This window comes from Ochotona curzoniae, unplaced genomic scaffold, assembly GCF_017591425.1.
Source record: "Ochotona curzoniae isolate NIBS_2020 unplaced genomic scaffold, NIBS_Ocur_1.0 contig_2692, whole genome shotgun sequence".
In the NCBI taxonomy this organism is placed as follows: Eukaryota; Metazoa; Chordata; class Mammalia; order Lagomorpha; family Ochotonidae; genus Ochotona; species Ochotona curzoniae.
This window is the reverse complement of record NW_024465556.1, coordinates 14,506,177-14,525,890: the sequence shown is the minus strand read 5'-3', so window position 1 is coordinate 14,525,890 and position 19,714 is coordinate 14,506,177. Positions and strand designations below refer to the sequence as shown.

At 43.2% G+C, this 19,714-nt stretch overlaps 1 protein-coding gene across 1 annotated transcript; it reads right to left on the bottom strand.

Moving 5' to 3' along the window:
* Window positions 1-1,156: 1,156 nt before the first annotated feature.
* DDX21 (DExD-box helicase 21) lies at window positions 1,157-19,328 on the bottom strand. The gene is made up of 15 exons (XM_040975863.1): window positions 19,148-19,328; window positions 16,892-17,323; window positions 15,099-15,174; window positions 12,991-13,169; window positions 11,298-11,415; window positions 10,407-10,592; window positions 9,454-9,599; window positions 8,664-8,813; window positions 7,434-7,595; window positions 6,770-6,889; window positions 5,974-6,047; window positions 5,528-5,687; window positions 4,993-5,127; window positions 3,178-3,222; window positions 1,157-2,837 (listed from the first exon to the last, which is right to left on the bottom strand). The coding sequence occupies exons 1-15, from the start codon at window positions 19,232-19,234 to the stop codon at window positions 2,568-2,570; spliced, it is 2,340 nt and encodes a 779-aa protein (XP_040831797.1). The 5' UTR covers window positions 19,235-19,328; the 3' UTR covers window positions 1,157-2,567.
* Window positions 19,329-19,714: the final 386 nt, after the last annotated feature.

Sequence of the window (19,714 nt, the reverse complement as noted above, 5' to 3'; positions counted from 1 at the left end):
TTGTTAACATTAGCTTGGGTATAAATGGTATTATCTAGAACAATCAGACTCAGTGTCCCACTTTCTGCATATCATTAACTATCCCTGAATAAATTGGGTTGTTGCTGTATATGATATTCCCACACCTTCCTTCAAATCATTTTTGGTACCTACAACACGTAAATGCCACATTAAATAGCTGTTATGCTGTGCTATTCAGGAAGTAAGAGCTAGAAAGTTCAGTACACCATGGGGGGGTACATTTAAAATACACAGCTATTTTAAATTCAGTCATGGGGTTTTAAAATGGTGTTGATTCGCACCAGGGCAAACTCTGCAATTCTACACTTGGAGACATTCCCTGAAAAAATTACCCTAAAATCAAACAAGTATGCAAGGATTTACACAAGGATATTAACCTAAGAATTGTTTTTGTAACAGTGAAAAATTCAACTGACATACCCAGGGAGAGCTGGGTAAGTATATAGCTGCATTCATGTAGAAAGCAACCTTTGGCCATCAACAATGCTGCTGCGGCCCTGGACCTGCAGAAAGGTGTACATGTTGAAGGAAAAAAGCAATTCCCCCCAAATAAACTGATTACTGCATTTTTATATTATAAACACACACAGAAGAAATTTGTTGTCCAAAATGACGTGTGGTAACTTTTAGATTTTAATTCCTATTATTTAAAAAATATTTAAATCTTAAAAAAAAAAAACCAATGTAAAGTACCAATCTTTATTAGAGCATAAAGTAATATTTTAAACATTAGTTCATTTTACAGTAAAAACATTTTATGTACAACTCTAGAGAAATTGCTGCACTGGTAGCTCCAACTTAAAAATGGGCTATAATTTAAGCCAATTGAACTGCTGATACATAAATTGAAAAATATTTTTTTCTATAGAAAACAGTAAAAATGCTAACATTTCCCAAGCTATCTCATCAGCTTATCCCAACCAAATAATTGCATCACACATGTATAAATACAGCTTAAATTCTGGATCAGGAAAAAAAGTTTGCTTGTTCCAAATGTTTTAAGTTACATGAAGCAGAATTGCTATTCCTCTTCCCTATTACTGATTTATGCCCAATTACTCTTCTTGTGGCTAATCCACAATGCAAAACAAGGTTTTAGCTGTGTCTTCCTAAAAGGTACAATCTTTTTGATCTGCTTGATGTGGGGGCCTATTCCTACCCAAATTATGAAATGTGCTATTTATATATATATATATATATATATAAATGTGCTATTATTATATATGGGCAAACCAGAATTATCTACTAAATTTTATCCCACGTAGAACATGAGGGCCAAAGACCTCTCTCTAATTCCCCCCCAAGGCTTCGTGGGATACCATGAGGAGTAAGTGTCAAGTGATCAAGGAATTAAAGCCAAGAGAATTTCAGAGAAAACAGCACGAACAGTCAGAATGTCACCTCAGGACAAGCGCTGCGCTAGCTATCAGGGTCCCTTGTCCTAAAGTGATGAAGAAAGAGGAGAAACCGGGGCCTAGAATATTCACTTGCTGAGAGCACGCTTAATCACCTCTACAGGATGCATGGTAGAGATCTGAGAGTACAGGGGCTGAGTCCTCCAGCTTCTCCAAAGCACTCTAATGATTACCAGAGCTCAGATGCAGCCCGACAGAACTAGGTCACCGAGAGAAAAACACTGCATCTTTCTCCCGAGCCAGTGCGCCAGCTAAAATAAAGCTCTAAAATACAAGCAGCCCACTAGCTTTCCCCACAGACAGGATGCTTTAATACCTATCTGCACTTGCCCTTCTCTTGGCTCTCCAGTTTGGGGTCTGTTTTCTTACTACATGTAGAAGCCAGACCTTTTTTTCTTTAACATACTCTTCAGCCATGCAAATCTGTGTCTCCTCTTTTTCAATTTCTTGTAAAATAATGTTAATCTTCCAATAGGAAGAAGAGCAGTATGCATGAACACCATCTACCCAGCCTCCTTACATACAAAGAAAGCTGTGGAACCATCCTATGTATTTGCAACCTAGACACTGGCTTTTGATTAAATTTTATAATATCTGCAAAGTTCACTGAAGCAGGAAGCACATAATGACAAGCTACAAGCATATCAAAATACATACAACCACAGGTAACCTCTACACAATGGACTGTGTTCTCCAAATCCAATTCTAAAATCTCATTCCAAAACCCTGCTCAGCATCAATTCTCAGAAGACGCTTGCTGTAGGACCACAGGAGTACTGGCTGGCAGGCGACTGAGGAACGCCAATGACAGAATCAGCCTTCACTGTTCTACAGACTGTTGCATCCCTTACGTATTTACATTAAGAATGAAGACAGAGCAACTCATAAAACATGGGTAGATCTTTGAATATTTCAAATAAAAATGCAATGAATTCATATATCCCTTTAAAACTTGACAGAAGTAGCAGTAACATTACAAATGACAATGAGTGGATGAGAAATTCACATGAAACTTGTCTCCGTAGAGATGGGAACTAGGCAAGTGGTCGAAAGAGCACACAATGTGCTTTTGACTTCGTATGAAAAATGTCCAGTTCCACAATGTTGAACACTTCTGTTCACCCACTACAATCAACGGCCAAATGCTTTACTGAAACTCCTCTTCTGGCCTTTGTTCTGGGTCCTGTTGTTGCCACCTCCTGAGCGTCGCTGTCCCCCTTGAAAGTTCCTGTTGCCTCCTCGCTGGCCCCTGAAGCCTCTGCTTCCATCCCGCTGGCCCCTGGAGCCTCTGCCTCCATCCCGCTGGCCCCTGAAGCCGCCAAACCCTTCACGGGGCCCTTCCAGCTCGGGCTGCTCTGTGGCCACAGACAGCTGCCAGCGCCGGGAGTCGTGCCATTTCTCCTGTGGAGAGAAGTTTCTGTTTTTTACCTGCTTTGATTTTTTTTTACTGAACTTGATTAGATAAGCATGAGAAAAACAGTGCTCTTGCTGCCACTTTTAAGTTTCTCACAATAGTACTGAACAAAGAAATGGAAAATGTCTAAGAAAACATGTGTAACAAATAACTGGGGGGGGGGGGAGGGGAGTCAATGTTCACAACTCGGTTAAAAGAAAACAAGCAGGCTCATCAGGAAGATTTTAAGAGAGAAGTGCCAAATAGACTGTCTTTGACTAAACGGATAAAAGCTGCTGCTTCCCATTCTGCTGCCACTGAGTTGTGCTGACCCAGGAGAAACAGTACCTGTATCTCTGCGACGGCGGCAGTAGGCACATCAAAGCAAACACCCTAGAAATCAAAGCAAATGGAAGCCAATCAAACACAAAGCACAGTCGGCGATACTTCAGGGCCAGGCCAATGCCAGGAGCCACGTACTGGAACCCTCCCTTGCTGCTGGAACTGAAAGCAGTGACGGGAACCAACCTAGGCACTGGGACAGCTGATGTGGGCCTCCCAAAAGGCAGGTCTCAGCCCTGCAACCCCCCAGCATCTTTTTCAGTATTTTTAATTATTATTATTTTTTGAATAAATGATCTTTCATGATACAGTTCCTTATGCTCAGGGATCTCCCTTTCCCCGTTTTCCCCTATATTGTAACTACAGTTTAGTTCCTCAACAGCAGTAAGAAGTCTATTGCACTTAAGTGTATCCTGACAATGCAGGTCTAGAGAATAGTATAAAGTCCATTTTATAGATAATGGTCTAAAGTCCATTTTGTAGAATTCTATTGTCAAGATGTATTTAACAGTTTCACTGGGCCATGTGTGGTAGCCTAGTGGCAAAATCCTTGCCTTGCAACTGCCAGGATCCCATATGGGCACCAGTTTATGTTCCAGATGCTCCACTTCCCATCCCGTTCCCTGCTATGGCCTAGGAAAGCTGCAGAGGAAGGCCCGAAGCCTTGGGACCCTGCACCTGCGTGGGAGACCCAGAAGAAGCTCCTGGCTTCGGATCGGCTCAGCTACAACCACTGCAGCCACTAGGAAGTGAACCAGCGGACAGAAGATCTTTCTCTCTGTCTCCCCATCTCTGTGCAAACCAAAACTTCCAATAAGAATAAATCTTAAAACGCATACTGGGATATATACCTCTATGAGATAGAATATTTGCTTTATAACAATAAAGACCACCTCTTCAATCAAGGAAATCAGCCACAGATGCAATTAAACTACTCTAACGGACACAGCCAATCCTCTGGCCTGCTGTCTTTAATTGCAATATTTTAGAAGGACCACCCCCTTCCATCCAACAATTTATCACTGATAACAAAGGTGTCATTATGTAATGGATTTTGCTGTTACATTTCCTAGAAGTCTTCATTCAAAGTTTCAGAGTATAATGGCAAGCATTCACTGGGGTAAATACATAAATAACAAGGTTTTGTCCTTGAGTAGGTCTTTGTGTTCAAGCAAAGACAGCAAAGTAAAATTTAACTGAATAAACTTATGATTCCCCTCAGTCAGGCAAGACCGAGGGAAACCTGACAGGGAGATTTATGGTTAAGCCAAGGCATAAAAGGCCTCACGAAGGGACAAAGCCTCTACCTAGTGGCTCCGGCCTGCAGCTGGGAGTGGACGTCCTGAAAGAAGCAAATAGCACTGTCAGATGTGCTGAAGGTGAACCTCACGGGCTCTGCGTGCCTGGGACTCCCCAAAGCAGTCTGATGACCCCTAGTGACCCAAGATCTTACAGGGATCCCACAAAGACAGAACTTAACTTCATTACACTCAAGACTATCTGCCCTTTCACTCTCACATTCCCTTCCCAGAATATAGCAGAATTTACAGAAGAGGCAAAATTTTACATTCACGATTCTGAATAAGTTACTTAACAGCAGTGGGATCTTCAAGAGCAGTGTTGTACACAGAATGGGTCAGGCTGGAGACACAGACATGGCACTCATCAGTGACTCGGGGGCAGTTCAGAGTCATGGATGCAACTGCCCAGGGAAGACCACAGAGTGACAAGTGACAGCATCTTCCCAGGAAATGCAGAAACCACCCTGCAGCTTTCCTTCCCACATAAGCTACCAAACCAAACCACAGAGGCCCATCTTACCAGCTTTCCTTTGAGAAAGACCATTCCCTTTATTTTGGAATCAATATCCTCGCCCAGCTGTTCTTTAAGTTCTCTCCAAGCATAACTAATGTTTGGCATTTCAATTGAACACTGCAAAATCATGGTCACAAAACCCTTGTGAAAGAAAAGGAGCAAAATTAAAAGTGAATTAAAGGAAACACTTTCTAAAGTTTTCAAATATGCTGGCTAGCTGTGCTATTACAGGTATGTATGTTTGAGGTTTTAAGGACTAAAAAACAAAGATGTAATTCACATACCATAAATTAATTTCCACATTTCATCACCCCATAATGAAATGTGATATCCGCTAGTAGTCACTGCCACTCCTTCTTCCACTCAGACACGGGCAATCACTAATCTATTCTGACTCTGAATTTGCTTATGTAACACATTTAAACACAGCAACCACAGAATACAGTGAATTTCTTCCCGTCTTCTTGAAAAAATAAAAACAAGTTTAAACAGGAGCCTTTGACACCCCTAATGACAATGTCCACGCTGACAGGAGCCTCACCACTTCTGAGTTGATCAGGGAGCGCTGGTCTACGGATGTGGCACCCGAGATCTGGGCCAGCGCCGCTGCCAGGGCTTCCACGGCTCCCTTCTCCTCAATCAGCTTCTCAGCAGACTGCTTGAAGTGGCTGATGGCAGTGGGAGGCACGGAGTCCAAAAGCCTGTAGTTGAATCACATTTGTTAGGGAAGGGAACAGATTCTTCTTCTGTTTAGATAATCCAATCTTACTATGAGTTATGGACTATCAAAAAAACAACCAACCCAATGTACTAGGCTGGGGGCTGCATTAATATCTGGAACGCAACACACAATTTAATCAGTTATCAGACTTAGCATGCCCAACACAGATCAAGGCATTAATTGTTTTCTTGTGTGAACAGGGCTGGGTAGGATGAGTGGAAGACGTACAGGACATGACTGAAGTCATTGCAATGACAGGGATATACCTGATGGCATCTTTGCTCGAAGCTTTTATGATTTCTGTTGCTGAAGGAACACCAATTCGTTTGAATTTAATTCCCTACAAAAAACAAAAACAAAAATAAAAAAACCACAAAAAACGTGACTCAGTGGCTATGAATGGAATCAAGATAAGCAATTCAAGTTTCTCAGGTTTACCAAATGTATTTATTACCTCAAAAAAGGTTCATGTGTCAAATACAGCATAGCAAGTCTTCTTTTTATTTAAAAGGCAATTGGCTTTAACTGACAGGAAGGAGACGTGGGCTTCAGCCTGGTTAATACCCACCTCCCCCCCTAAGGCACGTGGTCACCACTGATGAAGTGAATGAATAGCACCATCACCAGGCAGTGTCTGCTGGTTTCTCTCCGACCAAGCTCTCACTCCCTAACCATATTCTATCCAAGAATAATCTACTCAAGGTGCAGGAGGTAGAGAAAAACAGCTATGAAAAACAGCATTTTTCTATTAAATAAGTCTCCTTATCCTACTTTTTTCCTTTTAACATACCACAATCCTTACAGCTTGCAAGCAATTCCTCTACTCCTTAATCTGGTATAAATGTTTCTAGTTTGCCTAATGTTTACTGTATTACGGTTGCCTTTCAAACACCTGAAAATCAATCTATGGTTTTCAAATGCAAAGATACTTCAAAATAAGCCCATTACAGGACAACATACAAAACATGTGCCCAACATTTCTCAGTCACAGCCACATGCTAGAAATAAAATTTAAGTAACAATGGAATAAAATAACAAAACACCAGCTTTAATAAATTTTACCGCTTTCTGCTCCACTTGTACTAGCTGATATTCTTCCTTGTGCTGATAAAAGCAGATGCAAACACCTGTTCTTCCAGCTCTGCCCGTCCGCCCAGAACGATGAATGTAGGACTCCACGTCCTATGGAAAGGAAGTACCAGTGACACTGAATAAGAGACATAACCCTGCGGAGCCTACGCAGAGGACACTGAATGACACCAAGCTAGTGCGTGCTAAACTTTGGCACAGGGGACAAAGTCCCTTAGCTCTACAATCTCAAGATTATTACAATTCTCAGAAATTCCACAACAGTGGTCTCTCCTGAAGGCAAATACAAACAGTCTCAATTGGTGCTTGTCTGGAGAAGGCTTTATTTATTTTTTCTTTTTTTGCTCTCTGGGAGGCTCCTGGCTTTGGATAGGCTCAGCTCTGGCCACTGCAGCAACTTGGGAAGTAAATCATCAGACGAAAGATCTTTCTCTCTCCCCTCCTCCTCTCTGTATCTGACTTTCTAATAAAAAAAAAAAGTCCTTTTTCTAATAATAATTAAAAATCCTATTCTAATAATGAAGTCTTTGTGAATGACTCCTGGCATCCCAGAAATCAAAACGTTACCATTACTGATTACATGAAACTATCTAATACACCTTTGTGTTTATTATGAGTTCCAATATACAACACATACCTTTGGCGGACAGCTCTGTATAACCAAATCAACCTCAGGGATGTCCAACCCACGTGCAGCAACATTTGTTGCCACCAAAACGCCAAAAGCACCATTTCTAAAACCTTTCAGAGTGATTTCCCTTTGCTTCTGTGGAATGTCACCATGTAATGACTGGGCATCCTGTCCAAAAAAAAAAATAAATGCATAAGAACTCCAGGTGCATCAAAACCTCATCAGTTAGATCTATAAAAGATACATTTTAGTGCTAGCTTTGCTGAAAGTATTTATCAGGGGAAAACATGTGTCTTAAATGGACAACTCTCCAAATTATTTATAAACCCTGTCATGAAGTCAGCTGTATCCAATCAACCACAATCATCAGGACTGAGGATACCGGCAAACAGGGCTGAGAGCTAATTTCAAGCCACACATTCCTCATCTGTAAAATGGGGCAAGCTCTTACACGTACATATACTCTTTCTTTTAAAAAACGTTTTTAAGGGCCCAATGTGGTGGGCTAGCAGCTAAAGTCCTCACCTTGCATGAGCTGGGATCCTACAGGAATGTTGGTTCAAATCCCAGCAGCTCCACTTTCCATTCAGCTCTCTGCCTGTGGCCTGGGAAAGCAGTTGAGGACGGCCCAAAGCCTTGGGACCCTGCACCCTCATGTGAGAGGCCCAGAAGAAGCTCCTAGTTTCAGAAAGGCACAGCACCGGCCATTGGAGCCACTTGGGGAGTGAATCAGCAGATGGAAGATCTTTCTCTCCTCTCTGCATATTTGACTTTCCAATAAAAATAAGCAAAAACCTTAATTTTTTTTTTTAAGTTACTGGAAAGGCAGAGAGGAATGACAAAGATCTTTTATTCAATGGTTCAAACCCAAATGTTTGAACAACCAAGACTGAGTCAGACATAAGCAGGAGCCCAGCACTCAAAACAGCTTCCTATGTGGGTGCTGGGGACCCCCGAGTTCCTGAGCCAGCTGTTGTTTCCCTTCATTAACAACAAGCAGAACTAGAGTAGAACAGCTGGAACGGAACCCAGACTCGTGGATATGGCATGCAGATATCCCTAGTGGCAGCTGAATCAATGCCAAACACCCCTAAGAAGTATTTTCTGATGCTTAGTTAAAAGGAACATCTTATTTCTTACCTAAATTAAGGCCACTGAATGAATGAAAAACAGACCAGTGGCCAAGGTGAAGATTTGCTGCTGCCCCTAGCTTTGCAAACAAGAGGAACAACCAACCTGTTTAATAGACGTACTCTGTGACAGCTCCTGGGCTTCTTTCTTGGTCTCACAGAAGATGATAGTGCGTCCCTGATGTCCACTATACACACGGATCACATCGCCAATAACTGCTGCCCTCTGAGTCCAGTGGCACTTAATAGCTAGATGCTGTGAGGAGAGGAAGAAAGACACATCCATGTAGAGCCTTGCTAGAACCTGTAGTTATCCACTTCACATAAATGGTCTTGGCAGTGAACAGACTGCGGCCACGGCTGCTTAGGGATCACTAAATAAACCATGGAGTAAGAAAGTGACACGGCCTGTCTCCTTGCACCTCTCCCCTCCTCTGGCTTCATTATCTATTTTCTCACTTAAGAAAATACAGGAAAAGAAATTTTACTTCTTGTAACGGGCAAGAGAAAGCTTCTGAGTGCTTTGTTCTTTCATCAACTTAAGTTCAACCAGTCCAGGTCTGTTCCTTGGGTGAAATAAATTCATCTAGGTACCGGACCCTAGGGTGAGGATAGCTTCAAGACAAAGTGTGACATTTCCCTGCTGCCCTGTAGTGTCCACATTCTAATCTTAATTTGTACATATTATGCAAACAGACTTATGTTCTGAGTGATTCTGCAATCAGGCTACCAGATAAAATTTAGAAAGAGCACATACCATATAGAACTTGAGTAGAAACATATCTTTACTTGGCCCTTCAAATGGAAAAAGTTTGTATTTGCCAATCCTAACTCCCAGACAGGAAACAAATGATATACAATTTCACACTAATCCGGCAACTAAATGAATAATTTACCTCCACAGTTATTGCTGTTTTCTGAGTCTTTTTACCAATCAGGTCCACCTGTTCATATGTAGATTTCATGTATTTCTTAGCAACATTAAATACCCAATGAGGGCAAGTTGCAGAAAAAAGCAATGTTTGGGGATTGTCTTCAGAATCTTTGGAGGAAAAAAAAATTAGCATGAACAATCCAAACAAACCTACTCAGAATTCCACCTTATCCAGTTCTTTCAGGGCTCACCAACACTGATTAGCAAGCTTCCCACAGAAGACAGATACAAATTTTCCAATGGACACAGGAACCCTACTGAAATCATTTATGCAGAGAAGCCTGGAAATGGTCAGAATATTTTAAGACTTTCTCCCCCCTTTCTGACCACTGGCCTTAATGAACTACCAAGGAAATCAGTCCAATATAATAAATAACCAAGTGGACAAGACCAATTCGGAAAACCCAGCAACCAATCAGCGCAGAATGCCTGGCAAATCAGCTCTCACACACCAGCCTGCGCCCGAACTCACCTGTATACTCCTTATTATAAATTTGACACTACAGCTCACTTATTCATGGGGTAAGCTACCATTTTTTGTTTGGAATCAAAGTTGCACAGTATAATGGCAATGCAAGCAAGCAGAACCATTAATGAATAATGATTTGCCAATTTACACATGAAGCATGAACTTAATTACACTTTTGAAAATCTAATCTGATCAATTCCAGGTATTGATGAGGTATGAGAAAAGGTATCTGCGTTAAGTACGAGTGTAAAAATTATAAAAATAACAGTAAGTTTATGCTAAATTTGCATATTTACAATGGATGTATTACTCTTCTTTTACTTTGCCCTGTTTCCCTACTGCAGTGATCTGTAAAATGTAACCTTCACTTTTTTTTTTTAATTTTAGATGATTTCTTAATCATTCCTTTGGCCTCTTTTTATCAGTTTCTTGAATTTAGGCTTTACCTTTCTTGTAGGCAACTTTTAAAATATCTTCCACTTGGTCAGCAAAACCCATATCCAACATCTGGTCAACTTCATCGAGAACAACATGCTTAAGTTTGGAGAGATCTAGTTTGCCACTCTCCAGATGGTCTTTGATACGACCTGGTGTCCCAACCAGGATATCAATTCCATTCCGTATGCGTTCAACTACAAAGAACATCAATGATAAAATTTAGTGGGGTTTTAAAAGTTCTGTACAATCAACTACATCACAGTAAATAATAAAGCTGGAGAACCCTCAAGGTACTTCTTACCTAACAAAGAAATAAAGAAGTAAGAAGTTACAAGTGAAGTAAGAAATTACTCTGTAAACTCTAGGCCTCTCTGATGCCTCAGCTTAGGCTTATTCCATTAAAGCTGAAAAGGAATCCCAAGTTTTATGTGTCAATACTAACTGCCTCAGTAACTTCAATGCCTTGTTACTCTACATAGTGGAGCTTCAAAGTGGTCAACTGGGAACTAATGAAATAATGAAGCAGAGAGAGCAATATTAGGCCCTCCTCAGACCCCAGGAAAAGTAACCCTACTCAAGGGGCAGAGACCCAGTGTCCTGAGAGACTGAAAAATAGTAGTAACCTGCAATTCTGACCTAGCTCTCAGAGACCTACTAGATTTTTGCCTTTATAATTCAATAAAATGCAATTTAGTTAAATACTGATAGAAAACATCAAAGTCCCAAAAACCATATATAGGATTTTTCCACAGAATGAGGTTTCTCGACCACCTTTGAACAAGGGCAAAAGATTAAGGGCAGCATCAATGACTAGACCAGGTAGACAAAAGCCAAGGTCAAAAAGGAATCCAATCAGCACCACAGCCGTGATCCTCCCCCTTGCTTTTGATTTTACTTACTTTGATTTCCATAAGGAGTTCCGCCATAAAAACAGGCCACTGCCAGTTTTTTTGTGATGTCACTGAAATCTCGGCTCACTTGATTTGCCAACTCTCTGGTAGGGGCAAGAACCAATACCTATAAAGGAAAAATTAACAATTAGAATTAATTAAGTCCAAAGTATTATACTGTATTGGTTTCCTAAGTACTTTCTAATCTATCAGAAAGCTCAACACATCTTACTCTTGTGGATATTTGCACAATGCCTATTATGTATATTGCTAATAGCCTGAGTAGAAAAGAAGGATGACAAATACGACCCAGTTCTTGATCATTAAACTCAGGAGATAAACTTGGGATTACACTAATCTCCAGGTACCCAGACACATTGAGCAGCCTGCACACACTGGGACCAGTTTCAGGGAGCCGCTATTCCTTCAAGAACAGCATTCAAGCAAAAGAGCAAGCTCAACAAGGAGCCAATACTGATGACAGACCATTACCCAGCACCTGTTCTACTGTGTCACATTCTCACAAATCCTCGCATGCACTATTCGGATTTAATTCTCACAACCTTTGAGGTAGGCATTAGAGGATAAATAACCCGACCGAAAACATAACTCAAGAAGAGGCAGAATCAGATCTACACATGGGCTCCAAAACTGTAGTCCAATTTCTACAAAACAGTCAATCTCCAAGTGTGCACCCTGGGGTAGTTTTGAGCTTATTCAGGACACATAGCAGAAAGCACTACACGTCCACTAAACAACTACGATCAAAGAACAACCACCTCACACACACATCCAGGAGACACTTGCTGCCCTCTATGTGTCAAGCACCAGTCTAGATGCTACAGAGTGATTAACGAATTAATTGAGAGGAAATGGAAACAGCCAAGGAGTGGATGAAGTTTTAATAAGGCAGAAAGACCAGGGTAAGCACCCAGAGCCTAGGCAACAACAAGAGCATCATCAGTGATTATAGCAAAATTAAAGCCATGGGGCCCAGCGGCATGGCATAATGGCTAAAGTTCTTGCCTTGAACATGCCAGGATCCCATATAGGCACCGGTTCTAATCCTGGCAGCCCCACTTTCCATCCAGCTCCCTGCATATGGCCTGGGAAAGCAATCCAGGTGGCCCATAGTACTGGGACCCTGCACCTGTGTGGGAGACCCGGAAGAGGCTCCTGGCTCCTGATCAGCATAGCATCGGCCATTGTGCTCACTTGGGGAGTGAATCATCGGACGGCAGATCTTCCTCTCTATCTGACTTTGTAATAAAAATAAATAAATCTTTAAAAAAAAAACAATTAAAGCCCATAGAACACCAGTTCTCTAAAAACAAGCCCAACAGCACTATCTTGATAGGGAGGCTCGGCCTGCTCAACCAAATGCCTCCCCTCCCATTCCTGATCTCTACTGAAATTGATTCTCTCCAGAAAAAATAGTCAAAGCCACTTAATTAACTCTGTGAATCGCAGGTACACCTACAGTTTAAAGGCAGCACAGGAGAGATTACATCATGGCCAAGTCTACAGGGCTTGTTGCCAACTGTCTTTCAAGAATGATCTCTTACCTTCTGATAAAGAGCCACTGCAAATACATGGATAAGGGAGGAAAACCCAATTTTTAACAATAAGGCATGTGAACAATGGCTAGATGTTCTCTTCTGTGCTGACTGCAGCCCCTGAAATCTGTGTTGGAAACACTCACCTGAGGCGAACGACCCCTCTTCCGGTCTTGCAGTTCTCCCTGAAGTTTTTCAACCAAAGGGATAGCAAAGGAGAATGTCTTTCCAGTTCCTGTCCGTGCCTGTGCAATCAAGTCCTTCCCACTGTAGACATGGTGAAATGTTTTTGCTTGTATAGGAAACAGGAACATCACTCCACGAGCTGTGAACAAATCAACCTTGTTACCTGATGTCACAGTACCTAAGATATATAAACGGAGCTGGCACAATGGCTTAGTTGGCTAATCCTCAGCCTGCAAATGCCAGCATCCCATATGGGTGCCAGTTTGTGTCCCCGCAGCTCCACTTCCCATTGAGCTCCCTGCTTGTGGCCTGGGAGTGCAGTGCAGCAGACCTAAGTCCTTGGGACTCTGCACCTACATGGCAGACCCAGAAGCTCTTGGTGTCAGGCTGGCTCAGCTCCGACCACTGTGGCCAGGTGGAGTATGAACCAGAGGAAGACCTTTCTTTCTCCCCTCTTTCCTTCTTTATGTTAAAATCTTTCTTTCCAAGGCCCAGCATTATAGACTAGTGGATAAACCCTCACCTTACATGCACCAAGATCCCATTCAGGAACCAATCCACACCTCAGGTGCTCCACTTTGCATGCAGTTCCCTATTTGTAACCTGGGAAAGCCGTGGAGAGCAATCCAAAGCCTTGAGATCCTGCACCATCTGGGAGACCAGGAAGAAACTCCTGGCTTCAGATGGTTCAGCTCTGGCCATTTCTGCCACTTGGGGAGTGAACCAGGGGATGGAAGATCTTTCTGTCTCCTTTTCTCTATAAATCTGCCTTTTCAAGAAAACATCTTAAAAAAAATTTAAATCAAAAATAAATAAATCTTTTAAAAATAAGATAAAATACAAAGATATACATCAAAGGATTGAAGCACACACATAGTGTTAGTTCCTACAGAGTAAAGGAATTCTAAATTTTGGTAATCATCTGCAAAGTCAAGTTCAAATATATTCTGATAATAAAATATTTGCTCGGGACTGGCATCCTAAAATAATGAGTTAAGGCACAGCCTGCAATGCTGGTTCGTGTTCCTCCTGGCTGCTCCACTTCTGATCCAGCTTCGTGCTATGTGCCTGGGAAAGCAGTGGAGGATGGACTAAATATTTAGTTCCTTTCTACCATGTAGGAGACCTGAAGCTCTTGGCTTTGCCCTGGCCTCAGCCCCAATCTTTGCAGTCAACTGGGAGAGTAAACCATTAGATAAAAACTCTGTCTCCATAACTCAGCTTTTCAAATAAATAAAAATAACTTTTAAAAAAGGTTCAAGTAGGGCCAAGTGTTGTGATGTAAGTTATGTCTCCATTGCCAATACTGGCATTTCATTTGAGCACTGGTTAGACTCCTAGATGCTCCACTTCCAATCTAGCTCATTGCTAAATATGCCTGGAAAAGCAGCAAAAGATGGACCACAACTGGGGCCCTACACCCAAATGCGAGACCTGGATGAGGCTCCTTGCTCAAGCCTGACCACTGTAGCCATTGGAAAATAAACCACAGGGGCTGTTTCCTCCACTTTTCTGTATAAATCTGTTTTTCAAACAAATCTTAAAGGATTCATGGAAATGCACATTGTGGAAAAAAAAAAAAAAAAGAGACTCCTTGGTTTTCAATATCCTTTCACACCAAAAAACCCTCTTTTAAAAATCCTTTCACTCCCAATCCCCCACCCCCACAAAATTTTGGGAGCATTCTTCCACAGGTACATTCACTATGTGACTGCACACACTATGCTAGGTATAGGAATACACCCTGATGCAGGCATTTAGCTTCACTGTTAAGATGTTCACATCCCAGCCTGGCTCCTGGGCACTCCAGCTTCCTGCAAGTGCAGGCCGTGGGAGGCAGCAGCCAGGATGTGGGCGGTTACAGGGATCAGGACTGAACTCCAGGCTCCCAGGCTGAGCCCTAGCTGCAGTGCCATGGAGGCATTTGGGCTGTGACACAGTGGATGGATCCCAGTGTGTGTACCCATCTCTCAAACAACAAAGTCCAGATCCTCAAGAGCAACAGTGGAGTGCTTCCTAATAACAGATTCTAACCTTACAGAATACAGAGCCCTCTGAAGAACATTACCTTTGAGAAGTTTAACAGTCTCTTCAGAAATTGGAAAATTAGAGAAGGCACCTTCCTTCTGCTCCACAGGCACTTCCTAGCAAGGAAAGGAATATACACACACACGCAAAATGAGTAACGTATCTGTCCAAGAGTAACGCAGAGATGACTACTTAAATTATCTTTATTTGGAAAAAAAAAAATTATTTGCACAGAGAATGTCTTCCATCTGTTGATTCACTCCCTGGTCACAATGGAGAGCTGAGCCAATCAAGGCCAGGAGCGAAGAACTTCCTCCAGGTCTCCCACACAGGTGTGCAGGGCCCTAAAGACACAGGCCATCCTCCAGTACTTTCCCAGGCAGGGAGCTGGGTGTCTGTGCCATGATATAGACTAAGCCTCTACCTATGGTCCCAGCATCCATATGCACATGACGTCATGTCCCAGCTACTCCACATCTGATCCAGCTGCCTGCTTGCAGCCTGGGAGAGCAGCAGAGGATGGCTCAAGTCCTCGGGCACCTCACCAACGTGGGACACCCAGAAGATGCCCCTTGCTTTGGATCAGCTCAATTCTGGCCTTTGAAACCATTTGGAGAAAGAAATGGTGGATATAAGATCTTTCTGCTTCTGTCTTCGCCTCTCCTTAACTGTCTAATAACTATTTTAAAATAAATAAATAACATCTTGGGCCCAGCACAGTAGCCTAGTGGCTAGTCTTCCTTCTATGTGTGAGGATAGTGCTGGTTCATGTCCTGGTGGCCCCACTTCCCATCCAGCTCCCTACTTGTGGCCTAAGAAAGCATTTAAGGATGGCCCAAAGTCTTGGAACCCTGCACCTACATTGGTGACACGAAGAAGATCCTGATTCCAGATCCGCTCAGTTCTGGCTGTTGTGGGTAGTTGGGGAGCAAACCAGCGGACGCAAGATCTTTTTCTCTATACCTCCTTCTCTGAAAATCTGACTTTCCAATAATAATAAAAAAAAATTACAAAGATCCCATATTGACACTGGTCTGTGTCCATGCTGCTCCACTTCCAATCCAGCTCCCTATTAATGGTATGAGAAAGCAGTGGAAGATGGCCCAAGTGCATAGGTCCTAGTCTCCCATGTAGGCTTTCGGCTGCCCCAGACCCGGTTGCTGTAGCCAACTGCAGAGTGGACCAAAGGATGGAAAAAAATTTCTCTCTGATTCTGATTTAAAAGTTATACACCTCTGTACTTGAAAGCATTTAGCTTTTATTTAATGAATAAATGCTCAAATTCTAGAGAGCTTTCTTTTCTGTAAATTGCAACATTTTCTAAATTTCCTAGACCACATTTTTAAAAACAAGATTTGTTTATTTTATTTGAAAGTCAGAGTTCCAGAGATATCTTCCATTGACTGGATCACTCTCCAAATGGTCCTAACAGCCAGAGCTGGACCACTCTGAAGCTGGGAGTCAGAGAACTTCTTCCAGGTCTCCCACGTGGGTGTAGGGGCCCCATCTGCTGTTGCTTTCCAAGGCCATAAGAGGCAAGCTGGATCAAAGTGGACATCTGGGACACAATCAGGGACGTGAGTGGCATGCCAGTGCTGCTGAATTCTGATTTCCAATGACTGACCACATCTATTTCCAGTTGAGCCCATTTGTGTAGCAGGCATTCTGACACCATGTATTCTGTAAAATGAAGTCTCTCCTTGCTTGTCATGGGACCTACCAACATGAGGCACTGACATCTCAGTTGCTCCACTAGAAAATACTAATGGATGGCTACTATTCACTTAGCAAGAGTGACAGTGAACAAGCCCACCTCCCACAGAGTAACTTTACCTTCTCTGGCTCACTGCTACTCTCCTCACTGGCGTTAGAATCGGCCTCAGCACGGGGCAGCCCATTCTTGACCTTGGTGCTCGCCTCTCCAATGTCCCCATTCACTTCTTTTTCTTTCTTCATCTTCTTGGGCTTAGGAGAGCCCGTTTCTTCTGAGGGCTCCTCATCTTTTAGTACTTTTTTGGTTTTAGGAGAAATAATTGTTTTCTCAAGATTTTCCTTTTTCTTACTACTTTTTACTTTAGAAGGAATAACCTCATCTTCCGATGGTTCCTCTTGCTTTTTTTTCTTTTTGGACTTTGGAGAATTCATTTCAACTTCGGATGGTTCTGCTTCCTTTTTAACTTTTTTAGTTTTAGGAGTAATTATTTCTTCATTTTCCTCTGCCAATTCTTCAGTTTTACTAGATTTTGGCTTCTGTTTTTTATCTTTCTAAAAAGATAATAAAAATACAAACATTGAACAAAGCAGATAGAAATTTAGAACTCATCAACTCTGCATTATTTCAGGATCACTTGCAATTATTAAAAAAAAACATGATGAGGGCATTTCAACAGTTTCATTTTACCTGTGATAATAGGCAAAACTGAAACAGCGTGCTTTTTTAGCATCCTGTGTTAGTTATATCTGAGGTGAACAAGACAGCTCTTCAAAAAGTTCATGGAAAAAACTTCAGCTTTGTGTGAAAAGTGTTTGAGATCTAGGTAATCTTTTTTTGTAACATGCATTTTCCATAAACTTCTGATGGTCCTTATAAAACCAGATATTCCTAACAGTGCCAGAGTGGCTCACAGGATACCCCAACAGGCTGCAAGCTAGATACTGTAAGAAGTGATGAAGGATGGGAAATCCCAGAGTCCATGGAATTGTATCATAAAATAATTTTTTAAAAAAGCGATCAATTACAGTCCCAATTTAATTCCAGAAGAGCAATAAAGGTGATGGAGGGTGTTGCAGATCCCCCTGCCCCCCACAGCTAAAATTCCTGTATAGGCAAGTAGTGTCAGTGCTTTGTCCATCTATGAACTTACACAGACACACCGAAACAAAAATCACAACCCATCATCCCATTAAAGACACACAGCACAGTAAAATAAACGTACAAGCACAGGGGAAGGGTATGGTCTCCACACCAAACCAGGTGACTGCGGCTCTTCTCTCAAATTTCTGTTCCTGTCCACCTTCTCACGTCACAGGCAGTGCAACCACCCGAGGCACTCTCTAGGCCCGTGGACCCTAACCACACTTTAGGGAAACCCCAGTACCAAACGGCCCACCGGGGGATAATCTGAGAAACGTCTCCCCCTTGACTTCCGGTCTTTCAGTCTTTGGTTTCAGAAATGAAGATCGAGTTTCCTATCTGAAAAATTACAAGTAGAAGCTTTGGACAGGACTGTCTTACAACGGAACACACTGATGCCTGAGCCAGGATCTCCCCACCCGTGGGTGGAAGCGCAATTTCACAACAAAGCTGCTCTAAGAGCTCTGCATCAAAAACTTAGAAACAGCACAAATTAAGCAAATCACATCAGTCTGAGACTAAATATTAGCAACAAAAAAATTCTCCAAACAACTTAGAAACAGCATGGAAAGGAAAACTCAGAAATGCAGGGACTCTTTGCCCTCCATAACTTTAACTCAAAACAGAGACAAGGAAGTTAAATCGCAGAGAAAACAGTAACACACGGTTTACACAGACACACAGGATACATATATATGCAATATTCAGTTAACACCATTCCATATGTGTGTATTTCCTTGGAAGATGTGGCCAGTAAACTTAGATTGAAATAATTTCCTGTGCTAAGGGATGCTTATCTGAAAGCAAGCTGTACTTCCCGCACTAAGGTTTAAAAAAAAAAAGTCACAGCAGACACCGCCCACGCTTCGGTCCCCACCTGGACCCGGACTCACAGTCACATCGGATCTCAATAGGAAGGCCCAGGCCTGCGCTGGGGTCCCCGGGGCCACGTGGGACGACCCCTGTCCAGCTCCCACCCGGCCTCCCGCCCGGCACCGCTGGGACCTCGGGGAGGCCTAACAGGTGGAAGCCAGGGGGCCCATGCCTCACCCGGCCAGCCCGCCAGCCCTTGCCCCGGCAGCCCCTGTCCCAGCCCGCCCGGCCCCGGCAGCCCCTGTCCCAGCCCGCCCGGCCCCGGCATCCCCGGCAGCGAGCCCGCGGAGTCCCAAAGCCCGGCGCGCGCCACGCGCTCGCACCCTTCCTCCGCTCTCAGCGCCCGGGGCCCTCAGCAGCACCTTCTCAACCTGCTTCCGCGTCTTCTCCGTCTTAGCCATGGTCACGTCTGATTCGGCCCCACCGTCACTGCGGAGTCTGCCCGGCATAACGCAGTCGGAGTCCGGCAAGCCGTCCGCTGTCCTCAACCGCGTGGAGAGGAAGAGAACGCACTTCCCCCTCGCCCCACCCAGCGCGTCACTTCCGGCGGCGCATTTCCGGCAGCGGAGGGAAGCGTCCGGCAGCAGCAGGTGCAGATGGCGGATTCCAGACTGCAAGTGGCTGGAATTAGTAACATGACCGCTACACGGCGGCAGGGACTTCATGTAGCACCGTATTCCCACTCAGACACCGGCCAGATTCTCGCTGGAGACAACCTGATTGTGGATTGTCAGACGCTTAAGTGCTTTGTATTAAGGTGCTGGAATTTGCAGGGTTCTTTTACCACAATCACGAGGGATTTGCGTTCTTCATCTCGTGAAAAGTAATAAACGACGCCAAACCCAGGAGCCTGGGTCAGCACCAGGATTCAGTGGTTTATGTGTGCCTTCAGCATCTGGGGCATTCACCACTTCAAGTGTGGAAAACAG